The sequence below is a fragment of the Sminthopsis crassicaudata genome, chromosome 3 (assembly GCF_048593235.1).
Source record: "Sminthopsis crassicaudata isolate SCR6 chromosome 3, ASM4859323v1, whole genome shotgun sequence".
In the NCBI taxonomy this organism is placed as follows: domain Eukaryota; kingdom Metazoa; phylum Chordata; class Mammalia; order Dasyuromorphia; family Dasyuridae; genus Sminthopsis; species Sminthopsis crassicaudata.
Window position 1 is genome coordinate 377404151 of NC_133619.1, and position 17663 is coordinate 377421813.

At 32.2% G+C, this 17663-nt stretch overlaps 1 protein-coding gene across 1 annotated transcript in view; it reads left to right on the forward strand.

Annotated features, from left to right (window-relative positions):
• Positions 1–17663, forward strand: part of THSD7B (thrombospondin type 1 domain containing 7B) — a 1297161-nt gene that overhangs the window by 481419 nt on the left and 798079 nt on the right. The window contains exon 5 of the mRNA XM_074301932.1: positions 15035–15204. Within this exon, the coding sequence (XP_074158033.1) occupies positions 15035–15204 (170 nt within the window). The remainder of the gene's footprint in view (positions 1–15034; positions 15205–17663) is intronic.

The following is a 17663-nucleotide window of genomic DNA, read 5'->3' on the forward strand; positions in this document are numbered from 1 at the left end:
TCTTTCTTTCTTCCTTCTTTCTTTCTTTCTTTCTTTCTTTCTTTCTTTCTTTCTTTCTTTCTTTCTTTCTTTCTTTCTTTCTTTCTTTCTTTCTTTCTTTCTTTCTTTCTTTCTTTCTTTCTTTCTTTCTTTCTTTCTTTCTTTCTTTCTTTCTTTCTTTCTTTCTTTCTTTCTTTCTTTCTTTCTTTCTTTCTTTCTTTCTTTCTTTCTTTTCCCCCCCAGTGGGCTTATGATTTTTATTGTTGTTTTTGCAGTCACCATATTTCAATATAATTGGTCTTCTCTATGTTCCTGTGTATTTCAATAACACTGATATTGTTCAATGATTAATTCTGAAAATTTAGCTGTTCTTTTTAATTACTTAATTTAATTAATATTTACAAAAAAAAATATGCATAGGTAATTTTCCACCATTGACAATTGCAACAACTTTTGTTTAAATTTTTCCCCTCCTTCCCCCCACCTCTTCCCCCAGATGGCAGATTGACCAATACATGTTAAATATGTTAAAGTTTAAGTTAAACACAATATATGTATATATGTCCAAACGTTATTTTGCTTTATAAAAAGAATCGGACTTTGAAACAGTGTACAATTAGCCTGTGAAGGAAAAATGTAGGCAGACAAAAATACAGGGATTGCGAATTCTATGTAGTGGTTCATAGTCAACTCCCAGAGTTCTTTCATTGGATATAGCTGGTTCAGTTCTTTAGAATCTTCAATAGATTCTTTCAATGAATTTTTTACCCTCTTGTTCTAGTATATCAGGGTAGTTTTCCTTAATGATCTATTGAAGTATTCTATCCAGGATTTTTTTTTTTTTCCTTTTTGGTCACAGCCTTCAGGTATATCAATAATTTTTAAATTGTCTTTCCTGAATCTGTTTTCAATGATGGCTGTTTTTCTAATCAGGTATTTTACACTTTTCTTTCATTTTTCATTCTTTTTAATTTTTTTGATGAATTGTTAATATCACATATATATACATATATACATATATATATATATATATATATATATATACATATACATATATACACACACACACACACGCAAATTAGCTTCTATTTACCATGTTGTGATTTTTAATGTGTGATTTTCTTAACTTAACTTTTATGTCTTTTTTAAAAAAATTAATTCTACTTTTCAAGGCATTATCTTCCATAGATTTATTTATTTATTTTTGCATTTGACTAATTGTATTTTTTAAGGAATTTAATTCTTCAGTAAATTTTTTGTTTGCATTTCATCAATTGTATCTTTTAATAATATTTTTCTTCATTCAATTTTTGTTCCTTTTTTCCAAGCTATTGGTTATGATTTTCCTTCCTTCCTTCCTTCCTTCCTTCCTTCCTTCCTTCCTTCCTTCCTTCCTTCCTTCCTTCCTTCCTTCTTTCCTTCCTTCCTAAAGGGATGTAAAAGACCCTTACCCAAAATGACTACTCAGAGATCACTCAGTAGAAGGCAGAAAAGTTTTGTATTGAAAAACCTGTGGAGGATGAGCCATTCCATCACAAGATAAGAAAGAGAACACTCATGGTAGGAGGGCTAAAGAAGTAGTAAAGATACATAGGTTTTATGCAAGAGATTACATCACAAGTAAGAGAGCATTGAGAAGGGGAGAGAGAGGCATGTAATTGGTTGTTACTATTCGGAGATATTGGAATGGAAGGTTTCTGTTCATAAGTTGGGGAGCATTGAGAAATAGGTGTCCTCTCCCCTAATTGAATGCTAAATATTGTTGCCAAAGACAGATTAACACTGAATGCTTTGTTTCCCTGATTCCAAGAGGAATCTTCAGTCAGACCATCAAACTTCAGATTACTGAGCTGACATCATTTAAACTAATAGTATAAATATTGATAACATTGAACAAGGATAAATGTCATCATTTCTGGTTAAGTAAATATATCTAAGGTTTTAAGTAAATATTGGCTTGTATAAACTGTACTTATGTAGGTCTCAGAGACATAGAAATAATAAAAAATACAGAAAAATAATTTAAACATTCAAGTTCTTCACCTTCTCTCTCCATTCCCCACCTTTCCTTCCTTCCTTCCTTCCTTCCTTCCTTCCTTCCTTCCTTCCTTCCTTCCTTCCTTCCTTCCTTCCTTCCTTCCTTCCTTCCTTCCCTCCCTCCCTCTCTCCTTCCCTCCCTCCTTTCTTTCTTTCTTTCTTTCTTTCTTTCTTTCTTTCTTTCTTTCTTTCTTTCTTTCTTTCTTTCTTTCTTTCTTTCTTTCTTTCTTTCTTTCTTTCTTTCTTTCTTTCTTTCTTTCTTTCTTTCTTTCTTTCTTTCTTTCTTTCTTTCTTTCTTTCTTTCTTTCTTTCTTTCTTTCTTTCTTTCTTTCTTTCTTTTTCTTTCTTCTCCTTTTCTCCTTCCTTCCTTCCTTGCTTGCTTCCTTCTTTCTTTCTGTTTTCTTTCCTATTTTGTTACTTTTAAGGTAGAACTCTTCTCAGCTATATGGGACACCATCCCAAGCTTCTTGTGTAGCTCTCAGCATTGATTTTGAGTACAGGGCCCTTGTGCTTCGTGTCTTGCTCACACCAGAAGTTAGCTCTACCTACACTCTTTAGGGAACAGTGTGATTTCCTGGTCTGGCAGTTTGCCTTCTCTGCTGGCACTGAAGGCTTCCCCACTGGTCTGCTCTGCTACTTAGCCAGGACTGAGGTTTCAACTGCTGATCTTTTGTGGCTTTACCAGTCTCTGTCAGTGCTGGACTGAACAACTCTTTTGCTCCAGTGAAACTTACCTTTCTTGAAGTGCTTCTCATCTACCTTGAGCTACATAGTTGATACAAAATATCTTAAAATAATGCCAATATTGGTTTGTCAGGAAAGTGCTAGATACAATGTTTTCATCATCATTGACATTGTTAGCAGTTTTTCTTCAAGTTGAGGAGTACAGGGTCAAGAACATTTGGTAAAGACAGATCTTTCTGCCTTTCTCAGAGGAGAGGGTATGAGGAGAATTAAATATTGCTTTTCCCCTTTCTTTCCAACCCACATATTAGAGAAACAGACTTAAAGACACAATTAGCCAAGAGAGAAAACACCTATAGGAATCAGCTGCCCTTTTGGTAAAGAGTGTTTATGGATTAAAAAAAAAAATCTTGGGAGCCCAGCTGAACAATCCACATATAAAACATATATCTATATATGTAACAATTGTAGGAAAATTAAGAAAGAAGAAAAATAGAAACTATATGGATCAAAAAAGGCTTCACATAGAAGGTACTGTCAGAGTTTTAAAATAAGCAAGAGATTCTCAGAAGCCAAAGTGAAAAGGAATTGCATTTCTGTCATGGAGGATGAGAAACCAGGACAAAAGCACAGAAAACAAAATGGAGTGAGATATGTGAAGAACAATAATAATACAAAGAAGAAAGGAAGGAAGGTAGGTATGGAAGGAGAGAGGGAAGGAGTGAAGGGAGGAAGAGAAGAGAAAAAGGAAACAAGTATTTATTAAGTACCTATTATATGCCAGGAATTGTATTAAGTGCTTTGAAAATTAATCTTCACAATGCTGGGAGGTAGGTGCTATTATTATACTATCATTTTATAATTCAGTAAACTGAGTTTGCCAGAGCTTAAGTGATTTTTAAAGAATTATTCAGCTAATAAATGACTGATCATGAGCTTGAATTTAAGCCTTCTGGCTCCAAGATCAGCACTCTATTCATAGAAGGAATAGTACTTAATAAAACTAGAAAGTTAGACTTAGAGCAGATTATAAATGGTTTTAAATGACAAATTGATGAGTTTATAATTGATTTTAGAGAGTAGATAGCCATTGTAGTCTATATAGAAATTACATAGTCATTATTTTACTTTGGGGAAAAAATAAAGTTTTCAACTTTTTGGAGGATTATAGAGGAATGAAATGAGACAGGAAGTCCATTTGGAATACATTGGCAATTATTCTGTCTGTTGGGGATAGACCCCAGGCTGTGTGACAGGGATGAAGATGATAGAAGTCATGGAAACATAAAAGACAAGATTTGGCAACTGATTGTATATATGAGGAGCTGAAGAGAGAAGAATTAGGAATAATCAAGGTGGTAAATTAACTAGAAGTTTGAGAAGCTTATAAAAAAGATAAGTATATTTTTGTGGGAGGTGAGGATAATAATCTTTTGGACATATAGAGTGAATTATAGAAAATTCTTTTAGAAATTTAGAGTTGTTTGGAACAGTAGAAACTCAGAATTTGTTTATATTTACACACACATGTTTATACACATCCATATACATATGTATATATTTATGCATATACATAGTACACTTCTGTGTATATATACATATTTATCTATATATGGAGATACATATAATGTATATACATATATGAATGTGCATACAAAAATATATTTATACATACATATCCAACTTCAGATATTTACTAGCTGTGTAATACTGAGCAAGTAACTTAACATCTATTTGTTTTAGTGTCTTTACCTGTAAATCTTGATAATAATATCATTATCTCCTAGGATTGTTGAAATAATAATTGTAAAATATTTAGTGAAGTGCCTGGCACATAGAAAGAGCTACATAAATATTAGTTATTCTTGTTGTACATGATTACACATATGTGTGTATGTAATTTGTAAATATGTAAATTACATACACATAGAGGTGATAGTTAAACCCATGAATTTAGCAACAAGTAGCTGTTGAAGGAACCAAGTGAAAATATATAGACATACAGGATTGTTTTCATCAACAGATATGTATGGTAGTCTTCTCTATGTAGAAAGCCTACTAATTAACAAGCATTTGTTAAGGCCTTTCTACATGCCAGGCACTGAGCTAAGCAATTTCAAAGGAAAGACACTTGTAGTGTCTAAGACCATGAAATGTCATTGACAAAAAGTGGAATTGCACTTAGGTCTTTGGAAACTTCAGATGCAAGCACTTGAAAATGAAGAGAGAGAATTCCAGGTATGGTGGATAGCCAGTGAAAAAAGTAAAAAGTAAAGAGAGGAAACATAATGCTTGAGGAACATCAAAAAGCCAGACAGGATTTTGTGAATGTTACATAAATTCTAATTGGTCTTGGAAACAACATGCCTGTCATATATTGAGGACTTGATAAATATTTGGTGATTGATTGACACAAGATATTATCTTTTCTTTTTGTGCCACCTAGAATGCCTCTGTGAATATGGCATTCACTTTTTCTTTTAGCTACTAACTAATCTATGATTTATTGATCCAAAAGAGGGCATAATATGATCCTAATATCTTGGACTAGTTAATATATTGTTTTTGGAACTCTGCTAGGTACTCTATATAATAATGGAGACAAGTTCTGCCCTCGATTTGTTATATCTTAGAAGGAATGATTTATCTTTTTCTATCTTTTTCTATCCCTTGTTCTGGAAGAGATTCCATAGTCAATTTGAGAGCACTACTGCCCTTATTTTGTGGAACTCCGGCTTTTGAACCTGCCATCATCTGGAAAAAGAAGTAAATAAAGATGATGAAAAACATATGAATGGAGTGAGGAAATTTGAGGACTGGCTGAGGAGAACCTCTAGTCTTTGACATAGATTTTATACATTAAGGGGGAAAGGTTCAGTCAGTCACTCTGCAAAGTTTCCCAGAGGCATAAGGCCTATCAGTGTAATAACTTCTAAAAAAGAAGGCAAGTGGCATTTAGCTGAGTGGAGTCCTTTGATTTCTTATTCTGTCAGATCTGCAAGATCCTTTCTCAGGTTGGTAGAGTTCAGGATGTTCTGTTTTCATGGCTGCTGAGTGATTTGTGACTAAGCATTGAATAGAGTTTTGGAAAAAGAAATAGAGAAGCAAAGACTACTAAAGAATCCAAGCTTCTGAAATGAATCTAAGAGCCTTTTACTGATCTATTTTCTCTTTCTTCTCTTTCAGTGTTGCTATTTTCTCTGAAGTTGTAAATGATATTGATAGTGATAAATCTGTTGTGTTTACCATAGAAGTATTTTGTCTTGTCACTTTCTCTGCCTCTGAATATGAAGTGGGAATTTTTGATCAAGGAGCTTCCTGCAATATTCTATTATCACTTATTCTCATAGGTAAACTGTTATTTTTAAACATTATTATTTTTTTTTTTTACAATTTACTTTTAAAAATGAGCCTACTGCCAATTTTAAGGGCTTTCTAAAATAATTGAAAAAAAAGTTGAAATTTCATATACTATCTTTTTCAGACAATGAAGAAATATCTTTAACTTTATATGATTCTAATGTTTAAATATATTCTTTTTTTTTTATAAATCAGGATTGCAATATGATATAAATAACACAGGATATTTGCATTCCAAGCACCAGTGAGGCTAAATAGAGAGATTGTTATCATCGGCAAATAGCTTGGCCATTTGGTCATGAATTATTTGATCTTGCCACCCCATGAAATGAAGAAAAATGAAAAATGACTGCCAATCCTGTCTGTCAGTCAACAAACATTTACTGTGAACAAGACATTTTCCTAAATACTGGGGATACAAAGAAAGACACAATCAAAAAATGATCCTACACTCATCCAGTTCATAATATAATGGGGAGTGAGAACTAACATGTAAACAATTATGTATGAATAAGATGTATACAAAATGGATTAGAGATAATCTTAGAAGGAAGATACTAGGCATTAAGAAAAATTTGGGAAAGGCTTCTTATATAAACTGAAAAGCTCCTCTGTAGTGAATGTAGGCTCCTTATACTTTTACAATAACAATGGCAGAACAGAATAGAAGGGGAAGGGAGCCCAAAGGTTGTTTAACATTAGACCATCTATAAGTATAAATTTTTTGAGAGACAAGTGGAATTACATTATTTTCTCAGGGTCACACTGTTAACAAATATTAAGCAGCTGAAGCTAGATTTGACCTCAGGTTCTCCTGACTTCATGGTCGATGCTTAATGTACTTCATCATTTACCTATTTGCTCCTTAACTTTTTTTTTTCTTTAGTATGCTCACTATGAAGTTCATGGTCAATAACCAATGAGTAGATATCCTGCTGGAGGAATTGTGTTTTTCGGTGCTGACTTTTTTTTAAAACTATTAATTAAATCATAAGAGAAGGAGGATGAAATTGACACATTATCTTTGCTTAGGTAAATAAATGGGTTGAGAGATTTTTTCATGCAATGATGCATAATTTCATGGGATATTAGTTTATCTCTTATTGAAATATTTATGATAAGCATTTGAAAAAAAGTTTTAAAATAATTATAACTATTTATTGTAGTAAATAAAAAGGTAGAAAAGTATTTGAAGAACTTAGGAAAACACTCAAAATTAAATGAATATTTTTCCATGCTACTTATTGACTTCCATAGAATGGTTACCAATGACAAAGAGTTAAAAAATATTAGAATATACGATTAGGAAGAAAGGAAATAAACAAAGCCAAAAATTTATAGTCCATATTCAAGATCCATACATCACAAATACTTTCTTAAAAAGTACTAGTAGATAAAATCACACACACACGCACAGGGAAAGTTGACAGGGATAGATAAATGATTAGTTATTGATGTAGGAATCATTTCTGAATCAGCTAATTACATACAGTTATACTTCATATTGATTAGAACAAAGATCTAAGTCAAGGGGAAATGATAATAATGTGTGCTTTATAATTTCATTTTGATCTACTTTTAATAGTTATTGAGGTCCAAAATTGTAACAGATGGGAAAAAAAGGACATCAGTACTAAGTATGACAATTCTATATAGAATTTTAACTGGAATAAGTTGTCAATTATTATGCTGAAGAGATCAAAAGCAACTAAGAAAATCTCCTTAGTCAATAAACACTGGATTTTCCTGCCAATAGGAGAATTGTAGAAGTAATGGACAACTTTGGCTTAGAACATTAAATTTCTGAGCAATTTTAGGAAGGAGATCAGAAGATATTGAGTAATATTGCCCTATCATCAACAAGACATGGAAATAAAAATATTTTATTTATATTTCATTAATTTATTTGTTTGCAAAGCAATTGGGGTTAAGTGATTTGTCCATGGTCACACAGGTAGTAAGTATTAAGTGTCTGAGTTCAGATTTGAACTCAGGTCTTCCTGACTTCAGAGCTGAGGCCATCTAGCTTCCCCTCTCATTTTTTTAATATTAGAAAAAAGCAAAATAGGAAAATAAATACAGAAGAGGAAAATTAAAAAGCAGAACAAGGAAGCAAAATCATCTCAAGGACATTTAAGATTGAAATTGCAAGGAGGACAATGCATTAACAAACTACGAAAGAGATATGAAAAGCTTTTTAATAACAAACTCTGTGTTACTATAAAGAAATTGGAGATGCTTTGAGTTGAGTGGAAAATATGAGGTTGATTTCTTCTTTCATATTATAAAACCAAAGCACAGTGAAGTCAAAGGAGATAGTGAGTGGCACGGTCAGGATCTTGGCCCCTTTCTATGGCAACAGCTGTAGACATCATTTCATGCAAGTGCATTGAGTTAGAAGAGCTAGGTTCCAACTCTAGTGCTGCTTATATTTGTGCAAATCATGGAACCTCTCTGCAGTATTCTTCTCTGTGAATTGAAAAATTAGACTAGAAACTCTGATGTCCAAAAAAAAAAAAAAAAAAAGACAATGGAGTCACCATGTCGGCATTTCAACTTGGACATGCTTCTTGAATTAGTGCAACATAATTGAAGGGGGAAAATTAGTAAAGCTTCTGGACTAGACCAAGTATATAAAGGATCTAAGCTGAAAGCAATGCAGTTTTAAGGATACTGAGATACTGATTCTCATTGTATCTGAAGAAGTAGAAGTCGCCAAAGTTTTAGGGAGAAATGTCACACTGTTATTTTTGAAGATGACCAAGAGAGCATAAATGTTGAAACTAAGTGCTTCAATGTATAGAGTACTGGGCTTGGAGTAAGGAAGATCTGAGTTCTAATCTAGCTTTAGATACTTACTAGATATGTGTTTCTAGGCAAGTAAATTACTCCCTACTTCACTCAGTTTTCTTTACCTAAAATATCTTTGTCAAAAATATCCTACATGGTGTCACAAATAGTGACACAATAGTGATTTAAATGATTGAACATCAACACAGGGAACATAAATATGTAAAGACTCATATAAGACCTGTCCAATTTATATAAGTTTAAAAATTAGAATCTACACACATTATATAATACTAAATAATCAAAGGCACCCTTGTAAAAGGTATTAAAAGGGAACAAGTAACATTTCAGTGATGCTTTACTATATCTTAATCATCCGTCAATGGCCTGAAAAATGTAGATTGCATTTGATTCAATAGTGAAGGAAAAAGCTTTCTAAAATTCTCTTTCAAGAAAATGTCTACCATACATATACTCACATTATAAAATATCCCTTGAAAATTCTAAGAAAATACTTTATTCAACATTCTTTTGATTATTATTGTCAGATAAAATATAAAGCAGAAACATATGCTTCTTGGGAATATCTGCTGGATTGTTCTAGTGCCAAGTTAGGGTCAAAAGAGAATTATCTGCATATTATAAGAATCATTGGGATGTCTCTGTCAGTGGATGGGATCATATTGATGAAATTGATACATCTGAATATTTCAGTCACCTAAATAGAAATTCTGAGGATTTTAGCCTTTCTATTTCCAAAAGAAATTTTCCCAGATGAAGAATGCCTATTGTAGTAGATGAAGGATCTAAGTAAATGAATGGAGAATGACTATCATATATTACCTACAGAACTTAGCATATTTATATCTTGGACAAGCATTTCAAATGTGCAAAGATCTGAGCTTGAATTGATCAGGAATAAATGAATGGCTTAATTTGGTTTTATGAGATTTCAAAGTGCCTTTTTATGACTTCCAGTTTTACCCTGAAATAAATGCTTATCTTTTAGCCATCAATATTCTTTCACTCTGTTGTATTGAGGAAAGGGGAGAAGAGTAGGAAGAATTTACATTTACACAGGACTAGGCTAAACATTTCAAAATATTATCCTATTTAATATTTATGATAATCTTGAGAAGTATTATCATCTTTTTACAATTGAGGAAACTGAGGGAAACAGTAACTAACTTTTCCATAGTCACACAACTACTAATGACCAGAGGCTCCATTTGAGTTCAGATCTTTTTGATTCCAGGCCCAGTGCCCTGTCTACTTTGCCAGATGTCTCTATTGCTATGGAACACTGTATTAAACTGTCTGTAGAAAATCAAGGATGGAAATCATTAAAAGGTCAATGATATCACTCAGTAGTTAAAGAAAAGGCATACAGTATGTAAACAGACTGTAGAATACTACAAATAACAGTTTAGCAAGAAAAATAACATGAAGGGTGCTAACATTGTCAGGAGAAGTTCCCAGCATGTTAGATGGATCCCATACAGTGATGAAAACATGGAAGAGAGTTCAACAAATTGAGTAGGCAAGGGGAAATTGCAATTTTCATTTTTTGAGAGAATACCCATATAAATGAGACCACATATATATTTAGCAATGTATATATGTATATGTATTAAAATTAATTATATGTATTAATTATATGTATTAAATTAAATATGTATATTTACAAAAATTCATGAAATGTTTCTTTATGAAGTTCAAATCTTGAGTGCATCTATCTATCTTTTCTCTCATTTTTTTCCAGTAAATTCTTATAGGAGGCCACAAAGGATCACTGAGGCAGTGATCTAAGCTCTGGCATCATGAGGCCTTTTTGAGTTCTGTCTGTACTCCTCGTTAGCTCAGTAATAATTGGAACAAGGCACTTAATCTCTCCATGAATGTTTCCTCATCTTTAAAGTGAGAATTATACTTGACCACTCATTTTACATGATTTTGTAAAGATCAAAGATAATGCAAAATATTTTATGAATCAAAAAGTCCTATATTAATAAACTACATTTTAAGAATTTATGAAACCCAACAGGGCATATCCCAGAATTCAAAGGCAATGCAGAATAATATGTCACTGCTAAAAGTGAAATTATTTCAAAATCTCACCAAAGAGACTAAAGTATAATTGATATAAGCTGTTGTCAAATGCAGGATCATCATAGGGGATCATGTACCCCTATCAAAAGAAAGAAATGCTGAACATGTACCCTCAATATATTTACATTTGCTTTTTTAATAAACTAATTATGACACTCCTGTAATGATAGTCATGCAGGTTACAAAACAACATTAAAAACAATGAAAAAGAATGAAATGAAGAAGACATCACTTTTTGAATAAGATGTTTTCAGAGATATCTAATGGTACAAAACAATCATTACAATATCAATACTGATAATTTTAGTAAAATCAATGTGACTGAATATGGTTCATCATGAATTTGTTGAATTTTAGTGCAAATGTTGATTTTTAATGCAAAGGGTGCTCGGATTAACCACATGATTGCTCCAGTTTGTCTGGAGCATCTTAGTGGGACTATTTTCATACACACTAGATATAGGCAAGAATACTGTCATGGTTAAATTCCTTAACTTTTCAGTGCCCCAGACATATTTCTAGTCTCACATATCTGTTGACATTAATAATTATTCTCATTTAATTGGCATTTTCTAAATTGAAAAATACTGTAGATCAATAGCTTGTTTGATTTATAAAACAGTCCCAGTATCTGCCTTGTTAAAGTATTATTATTCCAACTTTAAAACTGAGGGAATTGAGGTATAAAGAAAAATGACTTATCCACAATAAAAAAGACTTCTTTTCCCTTTGTATTACCCTACCCTGTCTAAGTAGAGGAAACCTCATCAGGACAAAATAACTATTATGTAGTTCAATTACTCCCTTTGCTCTGATTTCTGAATTCTTTATTCATCAAGAAGCCTGCTGACTCTGATTTAGCTTCCCAAATATATTTATAACAGAGAAAAGAAGCTTTGAACACTTGATGCATGTGTTCTGATATTCTTGGCCATAATATTTCTTGATGCAACTTAGCAGTTTAACATTCAGTCTTTATCTCAATAGCTTACCTATCACAAATTGATTACCAAAAGTCTAATCATTCACTGGCTCAATAACAAATAGTCAAGTTATGAGAAACACAAAAGTAATGATTTTGTGACCTATCCTTTTTATTCCCTGGATCACTTCTTAATGGTAACATACTCTTTATGATTTGGTTCTTTTCCTAAAATGTCTAAATTTTATTTATTTGGGCCTCTTTTTATTCACTGCCCCATAAGCACAAGGAATGTTTGCTATTCTCATTCTAACAGAAGTATAAATATCTAGAGTAATTCTAGAGAGAGGCAGTTTTGTGAAGATCATAGCCCAACCAGCTGGTTTTCTAATAGAGATTTTGAGAATTCTGGTTTGTCAATCAGAGAGTAGTCTTTATTATATAACATTGAGAAAAGAAGAGAGATTTCCCTTTTTTTTCCAGTGTCCAGAAACACACACACACACACACACACACACACACACACACACACATACACACACACACAGAATTATGCTGCATGGAAAGAATACTGAATATGGAATTGAATGCCAAAGTTTACATCCTGAATCTTTCAATTAGGTCTTTGAGTAAGTCTCAAATTCTGGTTATTTCTCTCCTCTTCTATAAAAATGAAGGAGTTGAACTTCCTTAAGATAATGCCATAGCTTTTCAAAAACAATACATTCTTAGAATGAGTCCTGTCATCGAAAAGCTAAGATCATTTTCTGAAAGTCTTATTCTAATATTCACTAATTTGAAAACAATCATATAATTTTGAAGCTTTGTCAACAGAACAAACACTCTGGCTGGTCTTACCAAGCTGAAAATCATGGACCTAGAGAAAGACTCTATGTCTATTCTCTAAGGACACAATCTGGATAAATTTAGAAATTCATCTGCCAAGTGATGGATATCTTTTTTCATGTAAATTTATTTTTTTTACTTATTTATTTTAGTTTAGATTTATGATTTTATTAATGTAAGGTCCTTTTGGTGAGGGAACTTCCATACCAATGTAGATGGACAACTTGTCATTTCTTAAAGAGTTTCCAGGACTTCTGAGAAAGATTAAAGGAAGGACTTAAGCTTACTTCATCCTGACCCTAGAACCTGCTTTATTTCTATCTATACTGCCTCTCAACATACAGTTGACATTTTCTTTTAAATGCTAGAATATGTAGTGATAGAGATCACAGTTACTTATAGGATGAAATGTATATAAAAGTTGAGTCAGAATTGTTATACACAATGAAAATCTGGTGATTAATTTCAAATCCCTGAATGGTTGTGGCAGGAAGAAGCAGGGAGCATATATTAGCCCAAACCATTATGACAAACTTCAAGGGATTACCTTTATCCTTTTGTATATTGGGATTTGAAGTAATAAATATGTCTCAAAAATAAATGGACTATTGGCTGAGATTTAAACATCTTGATTATATATGCCTTTTCATTGAGATATTTTCTGTAAGATTTAATCTGCTTTGTGATTCTACTATATTAGATTATTTCATGATTTTTCTAGGTCTGCTGCCCAATTTCTATTAGTTTCATCCTAATTCTACAAGGCCTGAGGGCTCATAGCCCATGTTCATTTTGCCTGTGTGATGTCCTAGGGTTTTAAACAACTAAAAACAAAGAAGATTTTTGTACTTCACATCCACAATATGACAATGGATTTGAGAAGGTTTCTTAGTTATTTGTTAATCATTCCTAAAGCTAATGAGTCTTTTGGTCTTTATGTGAATGCTGCAAGGTTACATTAATACTGGGGTTGAGAAATGTTGTAATAATCCACAAAAGAAAATTCTGTCTGAAAGAATTCCCTCGGTATGGGGGCTGTATTGTGAATGTTCCTTTATTTCTTGTTATTGTGCACAGATTTTATTATGTTCTTTCCTTGTTTTTTGGTATGTTTCTTTACTAGTAATAAACTAAGAGAACATATCTCCCATGTGGGTTTGAAGATTAAATGATAGCATGACAACTTATCTAAAAGTACCAATGAATTATAAAAAGTGATACAGTACTAACACTTTAATACATGTACATTTCCAAATGCCATAGGGCTAAAAAGTTAGCAATTGTCTCTTCTTATTAATCTATGTGTAATAAAATACATGTAATCTATACATTAACATGAACAGATAATTATCTACATATCATAATATATGTATATATTGTGAACTTCTTGAATATGGCATGCCTTTTTTCTTTGTGTTCTCTGAGCTTAGCACAGTGCTTGGCATATAGCAGGCACTTAACAAATGCTTATTGGCTGATTATGTATATGTACACAAATATATGCATCTATTTCTGTTATCTATGTTTATATGGGAAGTGGAAATTAGAAATAGAGGAATAGAGTTGAAGCTAGGAAAATTTAGATTTTATCTTACTTCTGATATATATTAGCTGTGTGACCTTGCCAAACCATTAATTTCTGGGGGCTCTAAGCAACACTTTGGAACAATCTATTATTATAAATGAGTTGAAGGTCTGCATTTTCAGAGAATTTTTTCTCACTCTTAGTTCCTTAAATATATGAAAATAAAGTCTGAATTAAACATGTATATATAAGTGTATATATACAGGCATTTATAATTATATGTGTATGTGTATTTAGAGAGAAATGCTTCAGAACTTTGAAGAGACTTATGGATTTTATACACAAGTAATTCTGCCAATACTTTTCAGTGAGTAGCTTGATACCTCTAGGTATCTTTCCCCAAAGATTCTTAAATATGTGTAAAATTAATACAAAGCCTATGCTTTTAGGCACAAAGTGGTCACAGAAGTGAAGGCTTGTCTCATTCAGCATCATACTGAGTTCTAGATATTTTAAAATTTCATAACTGTTATACATAAGAATTCACTCATTCTTTCCTCTTTTCCCTACTTCAATTCCCCCAAATCACCCTTTGTCCAAGGAATGATGAGGCCATGAAATTTCCTTTATGCTGCAGAGTACAGTAAGGAATTCATAGCCAGTAAACATTTCCTTGCAGAAAGTGCTTTATGACATTTAGTGTTTTAAGGATGTTTCATGTCTTTAAAATTTTTCCTTACTACTGTTTTTCTTCTTTTATAAATAAATCTTAATTCAAATAGATATTTATGGAAGACATCTGAATGGAAAGAATGCCAAGTAAATCTTCTTCTAGAGCAGCAAGATTCTCATTGGCACACAACTGGACCCCTATGTGGAGGTGGAATTCAAACTCGGGAATTGTACTGTGCTCAGAGTATCACAAAATTTTCAGGACAGCGATCAAAGGAAGGTATGCAAGTGTTCTTCTTGTACTACATATTTTTTTTCTGTATAAAATGTTAAATAAAGTAGTTTTGGGCTTTTTCTCTCCTTTTCATGTTAGGATTTGCATCTCTTTACAATGATGAGTTAGAGAGAAGACTATGGGATCTTGAGGGTAAAATCTGGTTTCTTGCTGGTAAAGAAATTTAATGATTTGCTCAAAGTCAAACAAGGTGAATAACTAACTTTAAAGTCAAAATTAATAATTTATTTTAATGAATCTTCACTAGAATAGACCTGTTAACTTTTTTGAAGGAGGAAAGCTGGCATATTTTATCTGAATTGTGAATGTGTGGTCATGGGTCTAATTATATCTAAAGATTTTGTTGTTGTTTATTTTCCCAAATTGAATCTTTGTGATATTCTTGAATTACCACAAAGTAAAGCACATTTAAAGAAAACAAAAGCAATCTTTATTTTAAAGATTGGGTATTATTTTTGCCTTTTATGTTTTCCTGAGTACAAATGCAGGTGTATATAAGAAATAGCATTGTTTTATGAGTTGACAATTCACCCAAGATTCTACTTTTGCCTAGAAAGTATGAGATAATGTTTGCCCAAATTGTTATTTCTTGAAGCTTTCATCATTCTAAAGGATAATTTATTTTAAAATATCATTGCATAAAACTGAAAGGAGTAGGGTATTTTAAAAATATGGAAAGTTAAAAATTCTGAAAGGAACTTTGGAAGTCTAGTCACTCAACACAAGTGAAGAAATCAAAGTCCAAGGAGAGGTAGTAGCTTGCCCAAGATCACATTGCTAATTAGTGACAAAGGCCATGACTAAAACACAGATTCTGGGTTTTCCAATATGCTTATTGTTCTTTGGGAAAAAAAAAAAACACAGAAAGTCCTGTGGTCAAACATAAAAAGATTATTCAGTTAATGAATTCAAATTCTTCTGTTCTTGCCAATAATCATTTCCTTTGGCTTCTTGCAATAAGTTGTGTTTTTCATATATAGAATAGTAATATTGTCTAGCAAAAAATAAGCAATTACTCTGAAAAAGTGTTGGTTTTGTTGTTATTTTAGTAGTAGGAATAAATTTGTGCTGATTTATCATATTTTGGCCTATTTGTAGCTGTAGCATATATTGTAAAATTCATGAAGGATTAGAGGTATAATACAGTTTGTGGCCATTTAATAGAATTCCACTAGTTGACTAGCTCCATTAGCATATAATAGGAATATTAACAATACTATTATTGTTAATAATAATAATATAACAATGGCCATGTGGGGTTATGTTGAGCCACATGATCTATACTTATAGAGATGAATTCTTCTAATTGAACAGTAATGATAACAATAAGTATACATAGTACAATTTACATAGGTTTCAATTATACTATGGTATTATGTAATTAACAGGGAAAATACATTATTGTAGATGAAAATAATTAAAATAATTAGATGAAAATAATATTCGCATTTTATAAATGATGAAGCTGACTCACAAATGAAAAACCAAATGTCTAACATTGCTCAAATAACTGGAATTTAACCCTGAATCTTCCAATCTTTTTTTTTTCACTATGTAATATAATATACCTACTCCATGCTCTAATGAAACTAACCTGCTACTTTTATGAGGAAGGAGGTATTAAAAAACTTAGAATATTCTAAATCTTTGCTCTTTTGTTAGTTATAACCTGTTTCATTCATTGCCTAAGGACAGTCGAGATATGGCTGGAAGGTTTTGTTGTTGTTGTTATTGTTTTTCCCATGATTCTGCAGCAGGAAGAATAGATCTTGAGGAAAAAAAATGCTTCCTGACTGAAGGATTTTTCCAGATTGTTCCTCTCTCCCTCACATTGTTGTCACATTCATGGAATTCACTAAGAGTCTATCAGGCTTTTTAAGATTAGAAGTGTTTTGTTTTTTCCTTCCATTTTCTGTTTCCATCTTCTGTGAATTTCATCATTCTTCAGAAGTTTTCTCCATAGTAGGATTTTTTCTATGAATTAAATAACCCTGTTTTTTGGGGGGGTTATCATATTTCAGCTCTTTCAGTCCATCTAGACTCATTGGCATTTCCTTACTTATAGATGTATGATTTTAGCCACCTCTATCTAAACTTATCTGTACACAAGCATAAACTTATAAAAACTACCTTCTCCCTCCATGTTTTTTGGTTGCTCTCCCTAGGCTACTCCCAATATTATTCTTTGCTAATATTGTTATATAAATAAATACCCCATACTGAATCCCTTAGCTTCATAGAACATTAGTAAATAGGAGAATTGACTTAAGTCTCATGAATTTTTGGGATGAGGGGAAAAGCTTTTAACTTTCTTGGCAAGTGAGCTTTGCTCACTGGCTTCAGAGATCCTCCATTTCCTGTACTGATTCTACTATTCTGCCTCACTGCCCTGATTCTATCAGCCCTACCTTAGTTGCTATGTCTGTCTCTCTATTCCTCTTTGA